Here is a 21,593-nt window from a genome sequence, read left to right as displayed (position 1 = left end):
CCTTGGTTAACAGGCAATTTCCTTTTCCACGCTCCTCAACTCTTAGTGTGTGTCCATTCTGAGCCCATCCCATCCTCAGAACGAAAGGACAGAGGTAAAGCTGGCAAGGGCTACAAACGCTTGTGTGCATACCTACTTTGGGAAATGCAGACAAATGCCTGAAGTAACAAAATACACTGGTGTATGTGTGTGTGTCTGTGTTTGTGAGTGTGTTAGGAGGGTAGATTTAAACTTTCATTGCTTTTAGTTGATACGTGGAATAAAAAGAAAAGGATCAAAGACAACTCCTCATCCTCCTATGCAAGCTAGGAGCTAACAAGGTCTTCCCAAAGGTATCCAGTATTGTCCCTGAGAAGGAGAGTGTGGGCGCTGCCAGGAGAGGAGACTGAGAACTTCCCTCCAGGGTTAGCAAGCAGCAAGCAGACTATATATCAGCCGGTCTGTTACAAGGAAAAATAAGACCTGCTTAAAACCTGTTCTGTTTCAATATATTTTAAAAATGCTTTTAAGGTTCATAAAGAATAAAAGGAAAAGCTCTTCTACCTTCTAAGAAGGTTCACATATAATAAAAAAGCACAGAAGAAAATATGTTGGCGAGACTACATATTCCTCCTCTAGGAAATCTGCTATGGGTACCCTCTCTGTTCTTCTTCCTGTCGGGTACCGCTATGTGGAGAACATGTTGTGGGGGTAATGGCTATGGTAACTCCGGAGTCAAAGGAAAGCTGGATGAAGAATGTCTTTAACTGACTTCTAGGAAGGAGGCATGCCAGCACAGTGGCGGGAGGAGCAGTGGCTACGGAGTGACGAAGACTGCTCAGTGCAACAGTGCACCTCTAGAATACGGAACAAACGATGAGAGCCTGTGTTTGAGTGAAAGCCCTCCAATAACCCAAATTAAATCCTCTTCTATCGACACACTACAGAATGCAGCATACAGTGGCTGGGGCATGAGAGGGACAGTCACAGCACTTATTTTTAAACAGAGGGTAGCAGGAAAAAAAGAAAAGGTGTGGAGGCTGGCCTGGTGGCATGGTGGTTAAGGTCACACACTCCACTTTGGTGGCCCAGGGTTCATGGGTTTGGCTCCCGGGGGTGGACCTACATATCACTCACCAAGCCATGTTGTAGTGGCATCCCACATACAAAACAGAAGAAGACTGGCAGAGATGTTAGCTCAGCGACAATCTTCCTTAAGCAAAAAAAGAAGGAAGATTGGCAACATGTTAGGTCAGGACCAATCTTCCTCACCAAAAAAAAGAAAGAAAGAAAAGGTGTGAAACAGCATGGCCCATTTTGGAAGTTTATAAAGTTCCCAAGGGGTTTAGATTTAGAAACTGGATTTAGATTTAGAAACTGGAGTAGTTTTAAGTTTGGAGGCTTGCAGAAGTAAACAAGGTCATTGTCCCCTAAATGATGATGGGCCAACAAAGACTGGTAAGAGAAGAGCTATGTGATCAGATGTGTTCTTAAGTTAGCTGTGGTGGCAGTGTGCAAGATTTCAGGAATGGAGAGTCAGGAGAGCAAGGACAGAAAGACCACTGACTGACCACTGCAATGCACCACACGCCTAGTGGGCAATGGAAAACGATACCAGTGTCTCCTGGGCTCCCCAAGCATGCGGCCCTTCACCACAAAGCAGCATTCACTGCATATAACCACCTGCTTTCTTGTCTCTCTTCCACTTACACATCAGGCAAACCCATTTCCTTTACATTTTGTGGAGTCAGCGAGCTTTTTTGGGTTAATCATAATGATCCCCAAGGCAACAAAGACATCTGGCGCTCCATAGATTCATGACATTGTCCACAACTTAAGGATCTCATGATCTCTTTCGAGACAAGAGAGATAAAGACAAATAGGAATTTATTAACATGGGAAAGATGGCCCAAAATAAATCACACGTGGTAAACACAAATTTAAGAAAGAAAATGACTGAAACTAGGACATGTACAAATCAGAATACCTAAAAACCTTTAAATTTAAATAGTATGCCCATTGGTTTTTTTGAGACCTGTTCTTCCTCCTTCCCTTTGATTGCTATGTTTCTCATTCGCCCTTGAAATCTCTGGATTTTAAGGCAATAAGGAAAAGGGCTGAGCTGAAGACATTCCAGGAAAGGAGATCAAGCTCTTGCAGGCCCCGAGAGGCAGGATGAGCACTTTGGTCTTGATCCTGAAAGCAGTGGTGCCAGCAAGGGCCACAATGGAGCAGGCTACTGTGCGTTTACATCAGGGCTTGACTAAAATATACATATGGAAGAGACAGACAAGAAAGAGTCAGAAAAATACTCAGGACTTGAGGCAAATGGATATAGAAAAAAAAGGCAATACAGAAAACGCAGTGGCAAAAATGCAGAAATGTGGGTGGGCCGGACCCCAGCACAAGGAGCTCTCCTAAGCAGCCCTGCACGGCATCATTAGGCTCTTCTTCCAATCCTCCAGCCTCAGAAGACGCTCACCATCCCTCTATGTAAGAGACCTCCCGAATGCCCTCGCTCCTAGGAAAGAACCCTCCTCATCTTTTTAAAATCTGGCACTTCTAAGAGACCTTTCTCTTAAAAAATAGCCACGCGGCCCCCATTTTAAAGCACACTGTCCCAGTAGCCAGAACCGTCCCTTCTGTGCTGACTGAGCCCAAATATCAGGACTCAGACTTTTCTCGTCATTCAATCACAGAGATCTAAAACTGTAATCCCATTTTCCTGGCCAGCGAGGGGTTCAAACAAAAGCATGTGAGCCAAAGGTGGCCAAGATGAGGGCAAGCATACTTGGGGCAGTGGGTGTGGAGGGGTCCTGGGGAAAAAACATGCCTCTCAAAGAGAAACACACAGGGGCCAACGCCATGGCCAAGTGGTTAAGTTCACACGCTCTGCCTTCGGCGGCCCAGGGTTTCACTGGTTCAGATCCTGGGCGCAGACATAGCACCACTCATCAGGCCACACTGAGGCAGCATCCCACATGCCACAGCTAGGAGGACCCACAACTGAAAATATACAACTATGTACTGGAGGGATTTGGGGGGGAAAAAGGATTGGCAACAGTTGTTAACTCAGGTGCCAATCTTTTAAAAAAAAAACACACACACACAGAAAGAGGCCACCTGCTGCTGCTGGACCTCATTCAACTACATGAGGCCATAGCTAGAGCCAGCAGGGTCCATGAGGAGAGCTAGCACAGGGTCATTCAACATGCAGAGGACGAGAGCTCAAAGACAGAGAGACTATCCGAGCCCCGGACGGCACCCCCGAGGCTAGACTTCCACCACAAGCCAGCCGAGGGCAGGTTTTACATCATGCTCTCTTCTCCCTCAGCCAGAGGCGTGGGAATCAGTGCATCCATAAACCAGGAACTTCCTTATTAAACGCAATGTACTCTTAACTTTGGAATATACCTCTAAAAGTTCAACAAATATTTGAAAGTTCTTAACATGAGGGGAAAAATTAAGTAATAAATAAGTTAATTATGTAATGGTATGAAGCTGTCACAGTGGAATCTTTTAAAGACACATAAAATGACACTGAAGGTTACTCACTGGACTCTCCTGGCAGAGACAGCCGAGCAGGAGTGCTGTGTACGAGGCCACGATGCAGTCCTCCATGTGTTTGCCAGCGTGCTGAAGGGCTGAGGGTATTTAAACAACAACTGTAACAGTGCAGCAGAAATAAAAACCCAAGGACCAATAACTCTGTTATCTTTTCCTCAAAGTATATATATAATATATATATTTTTTCCTTCAAGTATATATGTAACAACCTAATAAGAGTCAAGTATCTAGATATATAAAGAATTCTTACAACTCAACAACACAAAGGTAACCAAATTTAAAATATGGGCAAAGCATTTGAATAGACATTTCTCCAAAGAAGATAGGTAAATGGCCAATAAGCACGCGAAAAGATGCTCAAAACCATTCATTCTTGAGGGAAGTGCAAATCAAATGACATCTCCACACCCACTAGGATGGCCAAAACAAAGACAAATAACTATCAGGACGTGGAGAAACTGGAACCCTTACACATTGCTGGTAGGAATGTAAAATGGTGCAGTCACTTTGAAAAACAGTTTGGTAGTTCCTTAAAATGAGTTAACAAATGAGTTAATAGAGTTAACAAATAATCCAGCAATTCTACTCTTGGGTATGTACCCAAGAGAACTGAAAATACACGTTCACACAAAAATTTGTCCATGAATGTTCACAGCAGCATTACTAACAGCCAGAGGTAGACACAACCCAAATGTCCATCAACTGATGACTAAATCAACAAAATGTGATATATACCTACAATGGAAGATTATTTGGCTATAAAAAGGGATTAAGTACTAACACATGCTATGACATGGATGAACCCTGAAAACACTAGACTAAGTGATGGAAGCCAGTCACACAGGGCCGTGTATTACCCCATTTATATGAAATGCCCAGGACAGCAGATCAGTGGCTGCCAGTAGCTGGGGGAGGGGAGAGCAGGGAATGATGGCTGCTACTGAGTATGCAGTTTCCTTTGGGGGTGATGAAAATGTTCTGAAATTAGGGGCTGGCCCCGTGGCCGAGTGGTTAAGTTTGCGCGCTCTGCTGCAGGCGGCCCAGTGTTTCATTGGTTCGAATCCTGGGCGCGGACATGGCGCTGCTCATCAAACCACGCTGAGGCAGCGTCCCACATGCCACAACTAGAAGGACCCACAAAGAAGAATATACAACTATGTACCGGGCGGCTTTGGGGAGAAAAAGGAATTAAAAAAAAAAAAAATTACCTTTAAAAAAAAAAAAAGAAAATGTTCTGAAATTAGACAGTGGTGATGGTTGCACAACCTTGTGAATATACTGAAAACTACTCAATTGTTAACTTTAAAAAGGTGAATTTTATCTTGTAATGGGCTGAATTTTGTCCCTCATCCCCAAATCCCTATGTTGAGCTCCTAACCCCCAATTCTTCAGAGTATACCACACCTGGAGATAGGGTGTTTAATTAAAGAGGTAGTTACTTTAAATGAGGTCATTATGGAGGGGCCTAGGCTGACTGCTGTCCTCATAAGAAGAATTAGAACAAAGACATACACAGAGGGAAGAACACGTAAAGACACAGGGAGAAGTCGCCCATCAACAAGCCAAGGACTGAGGCTTCAGAAGAGACCAGCCCTTCTGACATCTTGATCTTGGACTCAGAGCTTCCAGAACTGTGAGGAAATAATTTCTGTCATTTAAGCCACTCAGTCCATGGTACTTTGTTACGGGAGCCCTCACAAGCTAATACTTATCCTAATAAAGCTGCTATTAAAAAAGACTGCTAAGCAATCACATATACTATGCCAAAGGAAACATCAAAACATAGTAACTGAGAAAATGGAACAGCGATTTCTTACCGTATCAGAACTAAGGACACTCACCTTGGGGAGCAGTGGGCATAAGAGAAAGAGCCTAGGCTCAGATTAAGGCACTTGTTTTAATCTGGGGCTTGCTTCCCAGCTGGGTAAGCTGAACATATTACTTAAATTTCATAACCCGAGTGACACGAAGTTACAAATGGCCATTCTGCAGAACTTACACAAGCAGTAAATCAAGTGTCACAGTCTGGACACAGCAGATAACTGTTTGTCAGTGAAATCACTGCCTTCTTTTCTGCGTGTGCCACCTACTCCATACCATCTGAGAACAAGTACTGTCATTTATGACAGCAGATGTCAGTTGATAAAAGTGAGGCCAATAAAGCAATCTCCAAATTTCAAAACTGTGACAACCTTCAGGGGTCCTATTGTTCGGCTGCTTCTCTTTAGGGCTGAGGAAAGGCCGGCCCCGGAAGGCAGGCAGACCCGTTCTGCACTGCACACGTGCCTTGCTTGCTGCCAGGAAGCCGGCAAAGAACAACAACTATGAGCACTGAATACCAAAGCTTGTCTGCGCTGAACTAGAGAGGCCATAAAATAACAGCAAGATTACGACCACATGCATTAAAAGTAGGTTTTGGAGAAACAAACAAGCCATTATTTTCAACTTGAATACACCACTCGAAATAAATATACCTTTATTGAGGTCAAGCTCTTCGTCATCCTCCTCCTTCTTCTGTTTCTCCTCTGCACTGTCGGTCTTTTCAGTTGACACCCACTGTATCTCCCCACTTGTTTCTTGCCACTCTCCACTCTTATCATGCTGAGTGGTGGGAGCATCTTTGATCAACTCATCTGTTTTACTTTCTGCCAATTGGGCTGCTCGCTCTCGCTCAAGGAATAGCTGATAAAAATTATTTTTGAAGATCATTAAAAGGAGATCACCAACCAACATGTATGTACCCAGACATCAGGTTCTGACTGCTTTTAAACATCACTAACCCTGAGAAGCATACTGCCTGGTACAAAGTAAGGATCAATTAAAGCCCTTGCTCTACATCCAACTGGAGGTCAAAACAAAAGTATGAATGCTACTGGGATGCAATCAAGTAAATTAGTGGATCTACTAATGATCAAGCACTCTGTTTGTAAGAATGAAAATCCCAACTCTTTCCCTTAAGTTGGATACTGACAGGAAATTCAAGCAAAAAATACAAACTTGATTTTAAAAAAAGCTTTTTTAACTGGAACAGACTGGATAAATTAACTGGAAGAAAGGACACTGAATAAAACTACATATTTTGGGGGAAAGCAACACGACTTCTTTAAAGTAAATTAAAAGACATAAAAATCAGTAAAAGTAAAAGCAAAAGGTCTTAGAGAAAGACCCAAAACTGGATGTCAAACAATATCATTATTACTGGAAGTACAATTGTCAATGGACGTGCACAGGGAAAACCTGAAGTCAAAACAAAATACCCTCGATTCCGCGCCTTCTCTTACTTCATCCTCCCTGCGCTGGAACAGTGCTGAATACAGAGAACGCGGCGAACCTATTCACTGACGAGGTTTGGGAAAAACCTCAAGTTACTAAAGACCATGACCTGAAAATCAGACACCGCGGAGGTCTCAAGGATTCGCTGGGTCTAGAGGAGCAGCATGTGCACTCTGACACCCTGAAGACATTAGAATGTAGGCTTTACGTAAAGCGCTGCTTCTTACAAGTGGGTCAAGGACCCCTGGGGCCCCTGAGGCCTTTTCAGGGGGTCTGTGAAGTCAAAACTGCGTCATCATAATATTAAGAGGTCACCCAACTTCTTTCCTTCTCTCATGACTGTTCAGTGGAGTTTCCAGAGTCTACAATGCCTGTGATTATGTTCTTGCTCTAACAACTAATGGAATGAATGCCTGTGTTCTATAATCTTCTCAGTTTTGATTTCTAATTCAGTAAATATCGATAGATAGAGCATACATAAACAAAAGTTCTTTGGAGGCCCCAATACTTTTTAAAAGTATAAAGAAGTCCTGAGATCAAAATGTTCGAGAAGAAAATGATGGGCTCCTAGTTAGCATGTACAAAAAGATAAAGGTGTTGTGGAAGACATTCTGAAGACAGGAGTTCAAGCATTACCAGTTTCAAAATGGCCAAAAGGACCAACAGACTAGCAAAGTCTTCAGAAACAATGGAAAGGAGTTCGTTATCACTTCTGAACATGTGCAAGCTGTCACTGAAGGAAATAACAAAGGTAGCCAGGAACACATTAGACTGGCAAAAAGTAAAAACTGTAATGTCCAACACTGTCAAGAAACAAAGACTCACACACAGATTTCACAGGGGAATATAAATAGAGGGGAGATGGGTGTGTTTGGTGATTAGGTGGGGCAAGTTGAGGACGTTCATTTTAAATATACATATTCTGACACAATTCCTAAGCCAGGAAATTACTCCACAGACATACTTTGGAAAGCATGGCCTGATATTTAGGTACACACAGCCCCGGGCACAGATCAAACCAGTAAGTAAATGCTAGGGGACTTGAACTGGACGGGATGGGGCTGGAACTTGATCCTAATTTGTTATTAATAATCTACTTTGGATTCATAAACAAATACGCCTTGTTTCTGCTTTTTGCTAATAACGCCTAAGGAGTGATTACAGTAGTTGAAGATGGTCAGCAAAGTAAAGTAAGTAAGGGGACACATTCTAACCCAGTGTACCTCTCACTGAATGGGAACGGGCTGGGCAGGGAGCAAGTGACCAAGAAATCAGACAGATGCAACAAACTGAAGGTGTGTGTTTGTTTTTAAGTTGTTGCTTACCTGCACTAAAGCCTGAACAGCATGGACTTGTCCAGCTATCCTTAAACTATCGTCTCCTTCTCCACTACAGAAGGAAGAATCAAAAGAACATGATGTTTCCATGTTGACAAGACAGTGCCGATTCCGAGCACTGTACTCCACTAGGTTGATCAGTAGACCTAGGCCCTAAAAAATCAACACACACACGTTAACACAGGCGAGAAGGAAAAGCAAATGAACACAACAGACTTAACTTTTACTGACAGCTAGAAACCTAATCAGTGTTGTACCATCTATACAATGGTTAAAAGCCAATATGTAAGATAATGGTCTTCCCAAAGAATGATTTCACCACTTTTTAAAATGACCACTTTTATTTCTTACACTTTTTATCTTTACATAGGGCCCTTCATGGCTCTCTCGTAACATAGGAGGTTTATGTTCATAAGGAATCCATTGAAATCCACAATATATTGAACAACTGGTTCTTAAACCCACAACTAAGCTGAAGTTTTTATCATCTTCACAGATCAAGCACTCGTTCTGAAAGAGTCACGTGAACTCACCAGCACACGAATATCAAATCTCTGCTCCTGAGGTAGGTACTTTGGAACCTGAAGAACACAGTTCATGGCTGTGCCAATCAAGCCATCCTGCTCTCCTGTTTTGGTGCTGCCCCACTCTGAAAGAGGGAGCGCAAGGACATGACAATTGTTACTGATTCTTCTTTACGACACTACAACCAACATTTACTAACACGGATATTAAAAGTCAGAAATACATAGCTCTTCCTTTATAGAATTACACTGTTGACTGTACTATTTCCGAGCCAAGCTACCAGTGTAATTCTGAAAACATCAACTCCTAAAAGCAGTTAAATCGATACATGAATAAGTGATGGCAATTAAAAAATCAGCAAAGCAAGAAAAGAAGAAACAAGGAGACTACCCTGTTTTTACATGTAATATACACTCTTCCAATGAGACTATCTGTAGACAATTTATTTCTTACCATTATCATTAGTTAAATTGAGCAACACCCCAATGATGGCCCGCATGCAGTCCTCCACGGCTTTGCCCACGTGGTTAGTCACGTTCTGGTGAGGCAGAGGCTTACTGTCAGGTACACACACACTGTTCTCCGCACGGTTATACTGCTGAATCAGTTCTTCACAATGCTGTAACGCTCTTAGGAGAAAACAAAATGTAGACTGTTACGCTAAACAAAAACAGTTATCCTAAGGATTTCTACTTACTTGGACCTTAATGTTTCAAATCTGGTATAAATGCTGCTAAATTAATTTCTTTTCCTATTCCAGATGTTATAATGTATTAACTAGTCAATCATAAACCACGTATGTCTGTCCCCACACCAGGTGCTAAATTTTGTTTTATTTTGGTAAAACTTGATAATTTAAATTGTTCTAAGCAAAGTTAAAATTGTAAACTCACTGCAGAAGTTTACATCTGTACCAGTCTCTCCAACACAAGAGATCCACCACAACCCCTGCCCAAACAAGGTAAAACCTTTAAGAACTAACACTGGACACTTCTGAATTTCACTTAGATGTTTTTCATTTAGAATGCAAGCTCTTAGCAGGTAGAGAATATTATTTATATTAATACTGCATAATAAATAACCTTGTATAGACAGGTATTAAATACTTCATAAACATTAAAGCAAATCATGTTTTTTAAAATGAGGTCACTTAACTGAAATGTCTCCTGGCAGCCATACAAGGGTACCAGCTGCACCAAAGGGTTCTCAAGATACTCCCCAAAATAACAAGGAAATGTATCTTTAAGCGGGTCTAGTATTAATCACCAACTCCATTAATTAAAAAAAGTCTATGAGAGATGAAGTAAGCTGACTCTGTCAGTTGATTCTTCATGCATTATGTATCACACAAAACCCTTAAAGAAAAGTGTACAGTCTAATCCCCCTCCAGATGCTCCTTGAGACATACCCTTTGTTAAGAAGGTGTTCCTCATGTCTAACCTAGGGTTGGGTGGGGATGTTAACCAGAACGGCTGTGCTGTTACTGTGAGCACAGCTGCCCTCGGTGGTACTAAGCTAAACCGCAGGTGGGCTGGGAGGAGGGGAAACAGCAGGGGTCTATTATTTACTCTTTCAATGTGCTATCCCTGCGTTTGTCAGGGTTCTAGTAAAAAGCTCAAAAAGCCACATGAGTGGTCTTTCACAAACATCCAGTTCTGACTTCTGCTGCCACCTCTAAGACCTTTGACGCAAAGTTCCTAACCACAATGAAAGAGCTGAAAGCTGTCATCTTAAACACCTCCTTTTGGAAGGCACTTGTCAGGGGTCATGAAGCATACAAGAGACATTTTAAAAATAAGAAACAGATTTAACTTGGAGGCACTCTCTTTGGTAAGGGAGGTTAAACGTGGTAACAAACAACCAGACACGTGACTCAAGGGTACTAAGTGTGACAGAAAATTTACAAATACAAGACAAAACAAGAGCTGGAGGGCAACCTAGAGATTCAAAAGACCTGTTGGAAACTAGAGACTACTAGAAATTTGAGACTACTGAAAATGGGAATATTCACTGGACATATGATAACACTAAGCAATTAATAATTTATAGGATATAAAAATGGTACTGGTTATATTTTTAAAGAGTCCTCTTTCAGAGATTATATACTCAAGTATTTATGGATGAAATGATAGGAAATGTGTAACTTGCTTCAAAAGAGGACAGACGGGGACCGGAGAAGGTTACAGACAGAAACCAGAGTGGTTATGACTGATCATCATTCAAGCTGAACAATGTGTACGTCGGAGGGTTATCATACTATTTTGTTTACTTTTGTCTATGTCTGAAGCTCTCCAAAATAAGAGAGAAACCGGAGTCAGGCTGTAGTGGGCTTCTGACACTGTACTAAGGACTTTGGACATATATCCATAGACAATAAGGAACAACAGAAACTTGGTGTTTGGGAGTATTTTTACAAAGCGGAGATTTAGGGAAGGTTCCCCCTCGGTGGTACTGTGGTGGACAGGCCAGAGAACTAGGACGGAGGTATCACGAAGTAGGACAGAGTATGAAGAAGAAGCTGTTGGGAGAAGCTAGAACCAGGACTGGACACGTTTGGAAATTTTACAGCAGAGGTGGTAGCATTAGCCTCACGTCAGGCAAGTTGGGCAGAGAAAGTGTGGAATGAGGGAAGCCACATACAGATCTGAGAAAAAAGGTATAAACAAAGGGCAGAAGAGGGGTAGTAAAGTTCACTTATAATAAAAATAAGGACTAATACTTAAGTGTTTACTATATGCCAAGTACTGTAAGACGCTTTACATATGGATGTGCGTGTATATATATTAACACTTTAATATTTATTGTACATGATATATACTATAAAGAGACATTTAAAAGTCATTTTGAGAATTTAAAAATGTTTCTCATATATACGCTATATTAAATATACACATTTTAGGGGCTGGCCCCGTGGCTGAGTGGTTAAGTTCGCGCGCTCCGCTGCAGGCGGCCAGTGTTTCGTTGGTTCCAATCCTGGGCGCGGACATGGCACTGCTCATCAAACCATGCTGAGGCAGCGTCCCACATACCACAACTAGAAGGACCCACAACTAAGAACATACAACTATGTACCGGGGGGGCTTTGGGGAGAAAAAGGAAAAAAATAAAATCTTTAAAAAGAATAAATATACACATTTAAAAAATTTTATATATAATTTAACATATATTAACATACATTTTAATTCTTTTTATTGTAACAACAACCTTAGATAGGTAGATACAATTATTACTCCCCTTCTGAAGAACTTGTAGCAAGGAAGCGACCTGCCCAAGGTCGCAGGGCTGCAGTTACGAAGCTGGGAGCCACACTCAAGTCCTCTTGCTCTAACTTCTGTACTGCACTGTAGTGCTTCTGCTTCACAGAACTCAACAGACAGAAGTATTTTATGGAGGAAGGTGATATAACCGTATTTCCTTTGTGGTCAATCCAAATGCTTTCAATAAATAGCCTGATATTTCAGAAAAACTTACTTAGCTGATGAAACAATGAGTTGCGAATCTTTATATGCTATCAAGTAGCTTTGATTCTCTGGATTATGCACTGTTACCTAAAAGGGAAAAATGTGAAACGATTGTGCAATTCATAACTTTCATTCATTCACTACAACACACAATGCCTGGCACTCTAAAAGACACAGATGGGGAAGAATCAGCTCTTGTCATCTAAGGGAACAACCCACATGTTCCAGACTTAAAGTAACAGAGCTACTGCTGTATTACAACTTAAAACATCCCTGTTATAATTGCTTGCACATAATTTAATGTATTCTGTACTACACATTCACTGTAGTGAACTATTAAGCACTTCTTCAAATGTCAGCAAGGAGCAGTCTCTAACTTATAAACTAACTAATACTTTAAAGGTCTTACGTGGATTCATTTAGAATAAAAAAACAAAAAAAATGAGGGGCCAGCCTGGTGGCGTAGTGGTTAAGTTTGCACACTCCACTTCGGGGGCCCAAGGTTTGCAGGTTCAGACCCCGGGTGCAGACCTAGCACTGCTCATCAAGCCACGCTGTGGTGGCATCCCACATAAAATAGAGAAGGACTGGCATGGTGTTAGCTTAGCAACAATCTTCAAGCAAAAAGAGGAAGTAACTGGCAACACATTAGCTCAGGGCTAATCTTCCTCACCAAAAAAAAAAAAAAAGAAAAAAGGTATGTTTATCTAATATACCTGAAGCACTTTAAAAGAGAGAAGGAACAATTTCAATTTCATCTATGCCAGGAACTTTTAATTCACATTAAATTATTTTCCCATAGATGGTTCAAAACGTACCTAACCAATCCAGTCTAGTCAACACACAATCTATGCATCCTGAAATTCACTGGCAACATAAATTCTAATCTATATTGAATGGGGTTCAGTCATTCATAAAAGCCAAAGAACAACTATACTTTTGGCATATGGTTCAAGAGTATCATTCTTCAAAGCAAAATACTACTATAAGCTGTGACTACAATCTGATTCAAATAATAGCTAAATCAAGAAAATCCTTTTTAATTTAAAAAAAAAACCTGACTGCATTTAACTGCTGTTTTCCACAAACAAGTTGATATATTTAAGCAGAATTCTACATTAAGGAAACAACAATAACATTTAGCAACATAAACAAACTTGATTGCAAGGTTTCATATGGAGCAACAATATCTGTATTTTTAAAAAGCTAAACTGCACATTTAACTTGTTCATCAACATTGCTCAAAGAATGCAATCAATTTCAATTTGGATGAACAAAAGGGAAATTGTAGGGATATGTAATATAAAATATTTGGCAGTCCCACACACACAGTCACAATTAAGATTAAATAATTTTCTCCAAATAGTTGTCCACACTTATACTCACACTTTCTAAAACTCGTAAACATCTCTCTGCGCCCCATAATGAGGCCACTAGTTTCTCTTCATCTTCGTCTCTACTTAAATGATCCACACATTCTTTCACTAGGAGAGAAGAAAGGGATATTAGCAGGCTCAGCCCTCCACACTCACCCCGAACTAACACTGAAAGCCGTCTGCACGCACCACGAACATGCTGCAACCTCTCTGTACATTATTTACTCTACGTTTTATACTGTGAGATGTTGACAAGCATGAGACTCAATTAGCTATTTCCCTAACTCCCTAAGTGTTAATGGCTTTTCTTTTAAAAGTTAGAGATTTGCAAGATACTACCAAAAGAACAGATCCTTTCAAACTGATGCAATTATTTTTTGAAGTATGTAAAGAGAGTAGTTCCTTGAGGCTTTAAATAAGACAGAAAAGCTGTGACATGTGCATGCACTGTACCTTTATCTACAATGTGATCCAGACCGCCCAAAAGCCGGAGCTCTTCTTTAAACCAGTCTCCCGCTCGTTTAGAAGTAAGGGACAGCAACGTCTCCATAGCCAAATGCCCCGTCTAAAAACCAGAAGCACCATTAATGAATATTGACTCTGAGCAATAATTCTGAGGCAACACTTCTAGAGATTGTTTTTCTTCAGAAAAGTTCACTGCATGCTACAAGCCCACAGTATTTTTTTCTAATACAGTAAGAGCTTTTATAACTGAACTAATTTTAACTTTTATCAGAATAGTCTAAGCTGAAGAAATGTTTTTAACCATTGGCTTGTTTTCATAGAGAAAATCCATTATTAAAAGTAGTCTAGGGGGCAGGCCCCATGGCCCAGTGGTTAAGTTCAGTGCACTCCACTTCGGCAGCCCACGTTTGGTTCCCAGGCACGAACGTACACCACTTGTTAGTGGCCATGCTGTGGTGGCAACCCAGGTAGAAAATAGAGGAGGACTGGCACAGATGTTAGCTCAGGGCAAATCTTCCTCAGCGAAGAAAACAGAAGAAAAAGTAGTCTAACATTTGTCAGTTCAAATTAAATATATACTAGTGCTATTATTTCTACAGCATAGAGATTCAAGGGTGGGACTGTTGAATCAAAGTGTGCATGTATTTTAACTGTAAATCAACATACTGGATTAATTTACCATAAACACTGTGACATGTAACACTCCAGGAGCAACGTGTGGGTGCATCAGTTGCCCTGAATCCTCAAAAGCAAGAGTTATCACTTTAAATTTCTACCTGAGGGTGAAAAATGGTATCCTATTGCTCTGGTTTGTATTTTTCTAACTACAGCAAACTTCAGCATTTTTTCACATATTTATTAGTGAACTGTATTTCTTCCACTGTGAATCCCCTGTCAATTATTCTTTGCTTATTTTCCTGCAAGGTTGCTGGCCTTTTTCTTATTGCTCTCTATATTTTCTTATCTATTCTGAACAAAAATCCTTAGTTCCTTTTAGTGTTTCAGATTCACAAGTCTTAAACTTTACACTGCAGGGTTAGCAGCCTGGATACACATCCTTTGGCCACCATGAGAAAACCACATAGATAATGATTCAGGACCACCACTAGAGGATGCACAGAACGCTAAGAGCCATATTTGCAACCAGACTAAAGTTTTTCTTTTTCTTTATTTGCCTTTAATTATTATTATTTTTTACTGTATTTTTTATTAAAAACATATAGCCACCCCAACAAGTTCCTGTTGCAATAAGGAACTTGAACATAACAAAATAAATGCCTTAATTAGCAAAGCTGAAAAGATCTGGTTTTCTTCCCAAAGCTCCTTCTCTTTGAAAGATGCAAGTTTCCATTAAGTCCTCCTGGCCTATTTGGAACTAAATGTAAACTAGATATTTGGAAATGCAAAAAACAAATCTTACCAGCAAAAATCTTCTTATTAGAGACTTAGAAGAGATCTAGCATATTTTAGTCTATTCTTTAAAAGAGCAAGGCTGAGTCCAAGGTGACAAATGCGGAACTAGAATTGAACACTATAAAAACAGATTCAATTTTGCCCCATTCTCATTCTAAGTCCCTGAAAGGATAATCAGTGAGACCAGTCCAGGTCTATCAGCTCACGAGTCACAGCAGTAACGCTGAAGCCGAATGAGGTCCGCTTTGTTTATGTTAATAGAGCCAAAACTGCTAAGTTTTTATGCTAAAAAGGGATTTTATTGTTTGCTTCTATTGGCATAAAAAGGATTATTTGATATTTTAGACTATATTATTTATAAGCTAGCATTTACAAATAGCCCACAATTCAAACATTTTATTTGAAAACTGGATAGCCCTCCAAGAGCCCAGCCAAATCATTAATTAGAATACTATTCAGCAACTGTTAGTTCTCAGTTATTTGAATTATATCTGAAAACATTATAATATTAATATTTTACATTATCTTTCCATGGCACATCAGCAGTAGCAACATATTTCAAGGAAAAAGTTAAGCAATTAATAAAACAAACAAAACTAATATATATGGGATAGTCACTGTACACAATGTCCATTGGAAGATTTAAAACAAATACAATATATTCAAGAATAGCTGAACTTAGCAACTGAAAATTAGCATCTGTGTTCTGGTTTTAATCATGTGAGTTAACTAACACAATATGTAAGAAAGTTTTCATACTGGTATTTGCCATTCTAATAAATTCAACAAACCATGGATTAAATTCATTCAACAAGTTCATCATCATGTTATTTAATAGCAAATGCCTGGGAAGAATCTAAACATTGAACAAAACAGAAGACCAAAAAAGGGCACATTTATTCAATTATGCAGCAAATAAAAATAACAGGCTCAAATTTATCCTTTTATATCATTAAAAAATTTGTATACATTATTAAAAATGATAGAAGTAAACAAAAATTACAAAGCATTTTAAAAGCAGTATACAAATAAATAGTTTGGTGAGGTAGATGGATCATTTATCCATCATCTGAGTTAACAGCTATTTCTCCAATTTTAGTAAGTGAAAATACTGAATACATGTCAATTTTGCATCTTGCCTTTTAATGCTAACTTGCTCTTCCTCTCAACCCCCACTTTATTGGAATCTATTGCCTACTCTACCCTAACTAAACAAAGCAACACCTCTTAAGTGGTATCTGGCTAGCACAAAGCATCCTGTAATTTCTGAGGCAAATGCTGCAGTCTTCAGTTTAGCAGGCAATAGAAAAAACAATGATTATACAGTTTTGATGTTGGAAATATCTGGACAAATATCTTATTTTTTCAAAATGACAAGGCCAATTATCTTCTACTGGCCTAGTAACCTTTGGGGACCTGTAAGCAGAACTGGAATTAACCAAAAGCAAGATGGTGATCTTGGGAAGCTGTGTGGAGCATGATGGTAGCCAGTGGCCATAACCCCAATTACCAGAGACATTACTCCAGCGAGGGCAGGTGCCTAGGAACCTTCCTGCTGAGTCTTGGCCCCTTGAAGCCGTTAATCAGATACCCACAGAGACCCTGGAACAAGTGAATGCTCACTGAAAATGGCCCTTGCAAATCTCTGAATCTTTATTCTTGAAACTCCCAGAAAATAAGAATTTGAATTCCTAATAGCCAAAATGTAATTTCTACATTAAAAAAAAAAAATCAAGAGAAAAGGATTAGTCAAAATGCAACAGAAAACTTACTGGCAAAAATCTAAATATAGATGGGCTAGTTTAGGAATTTCAGGCAGGGAACAGAATTATGCCCAGAGCTACACCTTAGAAGAATTTGCTGCATTGTAAACCAAGAGGTTAAATGATTTGTCCAATGTCACAAACTTGCTGTGACTAATTAAAAGATTTCTGAAAATAATTTTGATTTCATAATGGAAGGAAGGAACCCACCGTTATATTTTCTAGATCAAGATGCTTGTTGTGCACAGTTTCACAGAGCCTTCGAATTTTTTCTTTGATTTTGTTCATGTCTTTTTCATTTAGTAGCTTAGCTGAAGAAGCATCTTGTTCCAGTTCTAGAAGTCGAATCATTAGATCTAGGCTAGCTCTATCAAGATCCATGTTCAAACGATCTCTACTCAGTATGTACATGAGGGCAGCTGTACAAAGGGACAAATTCTTTGAGACAAAAAAAAAAAGTTAACATAAGCAATTAGTAACAATTTCAGAAAATAAGACCAGTTTGACATTTGTTCACGTTGGAAACCTTGAAAATGTTTTATTCAGTGAAACCCCCCCTCTTAAAATATTTGAGGGGAGTAGGGGGACTAGGCAAACGTGAATCAAATAAATAAATAAATAAAGCACTGTTGCTTACAATTTCCCTTTCTATAAGCCTTCCCGACATGAATGCCCCAAAGCTAGAAGAATCTAAGTGGAATTACATATTTCTTTGGCCATTCTGTGATAAATGAAGTTTACAGAACATTTTTCTCAGCAGTATATCTCTATATATAATCCTATTTTACAATACACTTCAGTCTTTATTCTTTACGTTATAAAGTCAAATTTCAGTTTAAAATCAATAATGTAAATATGTTTGAAAATACGTTATCAGCTGATGTTTTCTGTAGGGTAAACACAATTGAGTTTGTGTCAATATATAAAGCAAGGATGCTCAAATAAACATATTTAGACTATTTCTTTAAAATAAACCAATCAGGTCTGGTTGAATCAAATAATTTTTTAAAAACCATTAATATACTCTCGAAATCATTCAGATCAGGTAGTCAAGCACAGTCTGCTTATAACAGGTACTAAAATCTACAAGTATTAAAGGTGATATATGTTAGGTAAGCATTAATATAACAAAAAGGTCTATGTTTGGATATTCCAACATTTGGGATATTCTGTACTTAAACTTATTTCAATGCACAAAAACATAATTAACTATTAAAGATTTAAAGTTTGAATCCCCAAAAGTAAAGAAATTTCAGATTAGGTGACTAATTAAATGCTTACATAGCCAATTATTTTTGGAAATTAGGATGTCAGAGTACAGGCCTTGGGAAACCCACTGTGCCCATGAACACACATTAAAGCCTTGGTCCTCTCACAAGTGCATGACAAAGCAAACGAATTCTTGATTCTCTTCTCTGCCCTCATTGTTCTCTGTCTGCCACAACTTGGTAGTGGAGTCACCCTCACTCACTGTAAAGCACATTGCTTTCAGTTTCAGAAGACTCAGTATTAGATTGTTCCAAATCTGCATTTGGAACATAATTTCCTTGAATAAAAATATAATAAAGCCTCCTCAAAATACCACTATTGATAAAGATAAGTAATGATGTTTTTCTAACTTTGATAATGTTAAACCTGACTTTCATTACATATGCTTTATTTTTAAGAGAAAGTGTCAAAGTCATAAAATGAAAATGAGGAATTTGGGGGCGGCCCCGTGGCCGAGTGGTTAAGTTCGCATGCTCCACTTTGGTGGCCCAGGGTTTCGCCGGGTGGCTCCTGAGCGTGGACATGGCACCGCTCATCAGGCCATGTTGGGGCAGTGTCCCACATGCCACAACTGGAAGGATCCACAACCAAAATATACAACTATGTACTGGGGGCATTTGGGGAGGGAAAAAAAAAAGACTGGCAACAGTTGTTAGCTCAGGTGCCAATCTTAAAAAAAAAAAAAAAAGAAGAAGAAGAAAATAAGGAATTTATTCTTTTTCACAAAGGGCTATATCCTAGCTTCAACATCCAGACAAAAAGTAATTTTTTAAATTTCAAAACCTTTTCTTTTCATGCTATTAATAATATCAAAGACTAGTAAAAGATTTTTTCCAGTACTTTCTGATTAGAGGAAATCAATGCTTACAGAATTAAATACCTCCAGTATGGCATGGTATATTAGCTATGGTAACTGAACAATGTTTTAATAGTATAAATGGACAAGTTACGGGGGGGAAAAAAATGACATGAGAAAATAATCTTAAATGATTTATTAAGCAAAACTTCTGGCATTAAGCTGTATATATTTAGCAAATAAACTCAATCCATAATTAAGAAATATTTATATATGAATATCCAATGAAGGTATTTTTCAATACCCAAACAGACTAGAGTTTGCAAATAATGCTTCTCAATCCCAGACAGTTAAAAATACCTGATGGTGCTGGGAATCATCCAAGGTTTTAAAGACCATTGCTACCATCCCGTGTGCTCTCAGGTGCATTCGAAAACTGGGCATGGCACATTTAGTAGCCAAGCTAATAACACTGGAAGAAAACAGGCTAGATTAGGGGGACTGAAAATACCTAGTGCATTAGTTTTTCGCTTGCGCAATACCAAAACAAGCAAATGGGGAGTGGGGGTGGAGAAGGGATTGTGTCAAAGCATTGCTCACACAGATCACGATATAAAAAACAGGAGCAAACTAAATTATTAAAAGTTTACTGATGATGCATGGTATGTGATTATATTAAAAAATATAAATAACACATGATCATCTTTAATGTATTCCTTACATTACTACTACCATTAAAAGCAAGAAGTCTGAGGTACCTTTCATAATGCTTCTGATACGTGAAGATTATAAATACTATTTGATTGTACATATTCTAATTGACCGGATAATTGAATCAAATCAAGATATTCAACTCATTATAGTATGCAAAAGATCCAAATCAAAACATGCTTAAATTAATCAAATTTATCACTTGCATGTCTAAAACTTTGGGCTGAAAAGAACTTAAAAGACTCTTTAGCATAACACTTCTTTTAAGCATCTGGAAACTGAAGCCTAGAGTAAACCATGACACTACAATCACCCATCTTTCTTCATCCGTGTAGAATCAAGTCCCTTACAAGGAATCAATCATATTTTAACCTGTCACTGGCTATAACTACACCCATGATAACAAAATCACAAATGTGTGGCTCCATCCAGATGGAGATTTTAATGAGACACAGCATGCACACAATTACCAAACCCAAGTAAGACCTTACCTAAGGCAACGTGTGTTTAGAGGCTGAGTGCTCTTTAAGCCACTTAACAAGTACTCAATGTCGTCAGTGAACTCTTGATTTTCACCAAATTCCACCACATCATTGAAGTGCTTCACGTGCTGAACAACAGTATACAACTGCCAAGAAAAAATAAGTCCACCTCTTTTGTATCTATAAACTAGCATATTTGAATCTATGAGCTTGCTGTACTAAAAGTATATAAAATAGTTCATTAGACGGCAACCAAAAGGAAAGTTTTAAAAACATTGGCAGTAGTAGGACAAGATAAGTTCATGGCTCAAAACTGTGAATATCAGTGTGCTGATATTTGTTCAAGACATTAAAAGGCTAAATATTACATACAAAAATCTATCCACGTGCAGTAAAACTGTATATGGCTCCTTACTTCTTTGTCTTCTTTTCTGCATTTCAGTGCAGTAACTATATCTTGGTAGGGCTGAGTAGGTATTGTCACAGTTTTTATCACTTTGGGTGGTGGTGCAGGAGCCTTAAAAACTCCATCATCTTTTTGATTTGGTTCCTTTGAAGACAGCCTCACCTATTAATAAAGGTATTAAATTAGTTGTTCTAAATAAATATATAAAAATAGTAACATCTCATCTACCTGGCTAATTGAGCTTAAAAAAAAAAAAGATAGTGATAAAGGCAAAAAAAAAAAGGTGATGGGGATGGAGGGAGGCCTCTGAAAGGTCACAAGGGATACTTTAAAACTCCATGCACTACTAGCTAAGACTCATATGTTTACTCACAAAAGAACCACTCAGGAATTCCTTCCGGTCTTTTGTAACCTTACATTTGACACATTTGTTATTTGTCTCCAGGACCATTCAAAGGAATTAAGAACCACAATTATATACATAAACAGCACTGATAGGCAGCTAGGGAGGGGACAGGAAAACTACAACAGATGAAAGTTTTTTTCAAGTACAAGAATCTGTAGTTTAGGGTAGTATTAAAGAGCCATAACAAAAGCATGATACACAATTAGTAATATGTACAATGATTTTATACTAGTAAAAAGAGTTTAATATACTGAACATAAGAAGACAGGGAACTGTATATTTTAGAAAGATCTCTATCCCTACATTTTTTTGTTGTTATAAAGAACTCAATTCCTTGATAGCTCCAGATGACTGAGCTGTCACC

General features: G+C 39.0%; 1 protein-coding gene across 4 annotated transcripts in view; it reads right to left on the bottom strand.

Moving 5' to 3' along the window:
• WAPL (WAPL cohesin release factor) overlaps positions 1 to 21,593 on the bottom strand; it is a 76,198-nt gene that overhangs the window by 2,814 nt on the left and 51,791 nt on the right. For 2 of the 4 annotated variants that reach the window (XM_044759905.2, XM_044759910.2), the window contains exons 6-17: positions 20,833 to 20,985; positions 20,427 to 20,563; positions 19,585 to 19,696; positions 17,370 to 17,597; positions 13,972 to 14,083; positions 13,529 to 13,626; positions 12,153 to 12,229; positions 9,135 to 9,310; positions 8,690 to 8,805; positions 8,145 to 8,309; positions 6,021 to 6,228; positions 3,535 to 3,623 (exon numbers count right to left, since the gene is read on the bottom strand). In XM_044759905.2, the coding sequence (XP_044615840.2) occupies positions 3,535 to 3,623; positions 6,021 to 6,228; positions 8,145 to 8,309; positions 8,690 to 8,805; positions 9,135 to 9,310; positions 12,153 to 12,229; positions 13,529 to 13,626; positions 13,972 to 14,083; positions 17,370 to 17,597; positions 19,585 to 19,696; positions 20,427 to 20,563; positions 20,833 to 20,985 (1,671 nt within the window). The remainder of the gene's footprint in view (positions 1 to 3,534; positions 3,624 to 6,020; positions 6,229 to 8,144; positions 8,310 to 8,689; positions 8,806 to 9,134; positions 9,311 to 12,152; positions 12,230 to 13,528; positions 13,627 to 13,971; positions 14,084 to 17,369; positions 17,598 to 19,584; positions 19,697 to 20,426; positions 20,564 to 20,832; positions 20,986 to 21,593) is intronic. The other 2 variants (XM_044759916.2, XM_070493722.1) reach the window with 1 other exon arrangement.

The sequence above is a fragment of the Equus asinus genome, chromosome 2 (assembly GCF_041296235.1).
Source record: "Equus asinus isolate D_3611 breed Donkey chromosome 2, EquAss-T2T_v2, whole genome shotgun sequence".
Classification (NCBI taxonomy): domain Eukaryota; kingdom Metazoa; phylum Chordata; class Mammalia; order Perissodactyla; family Equidae; genus Equus; species Equus asinus.
Note: the sequence above shows the minus strand (reverse complement) of the source record. Positions and strands in the feature narration are given on the sequence as shown.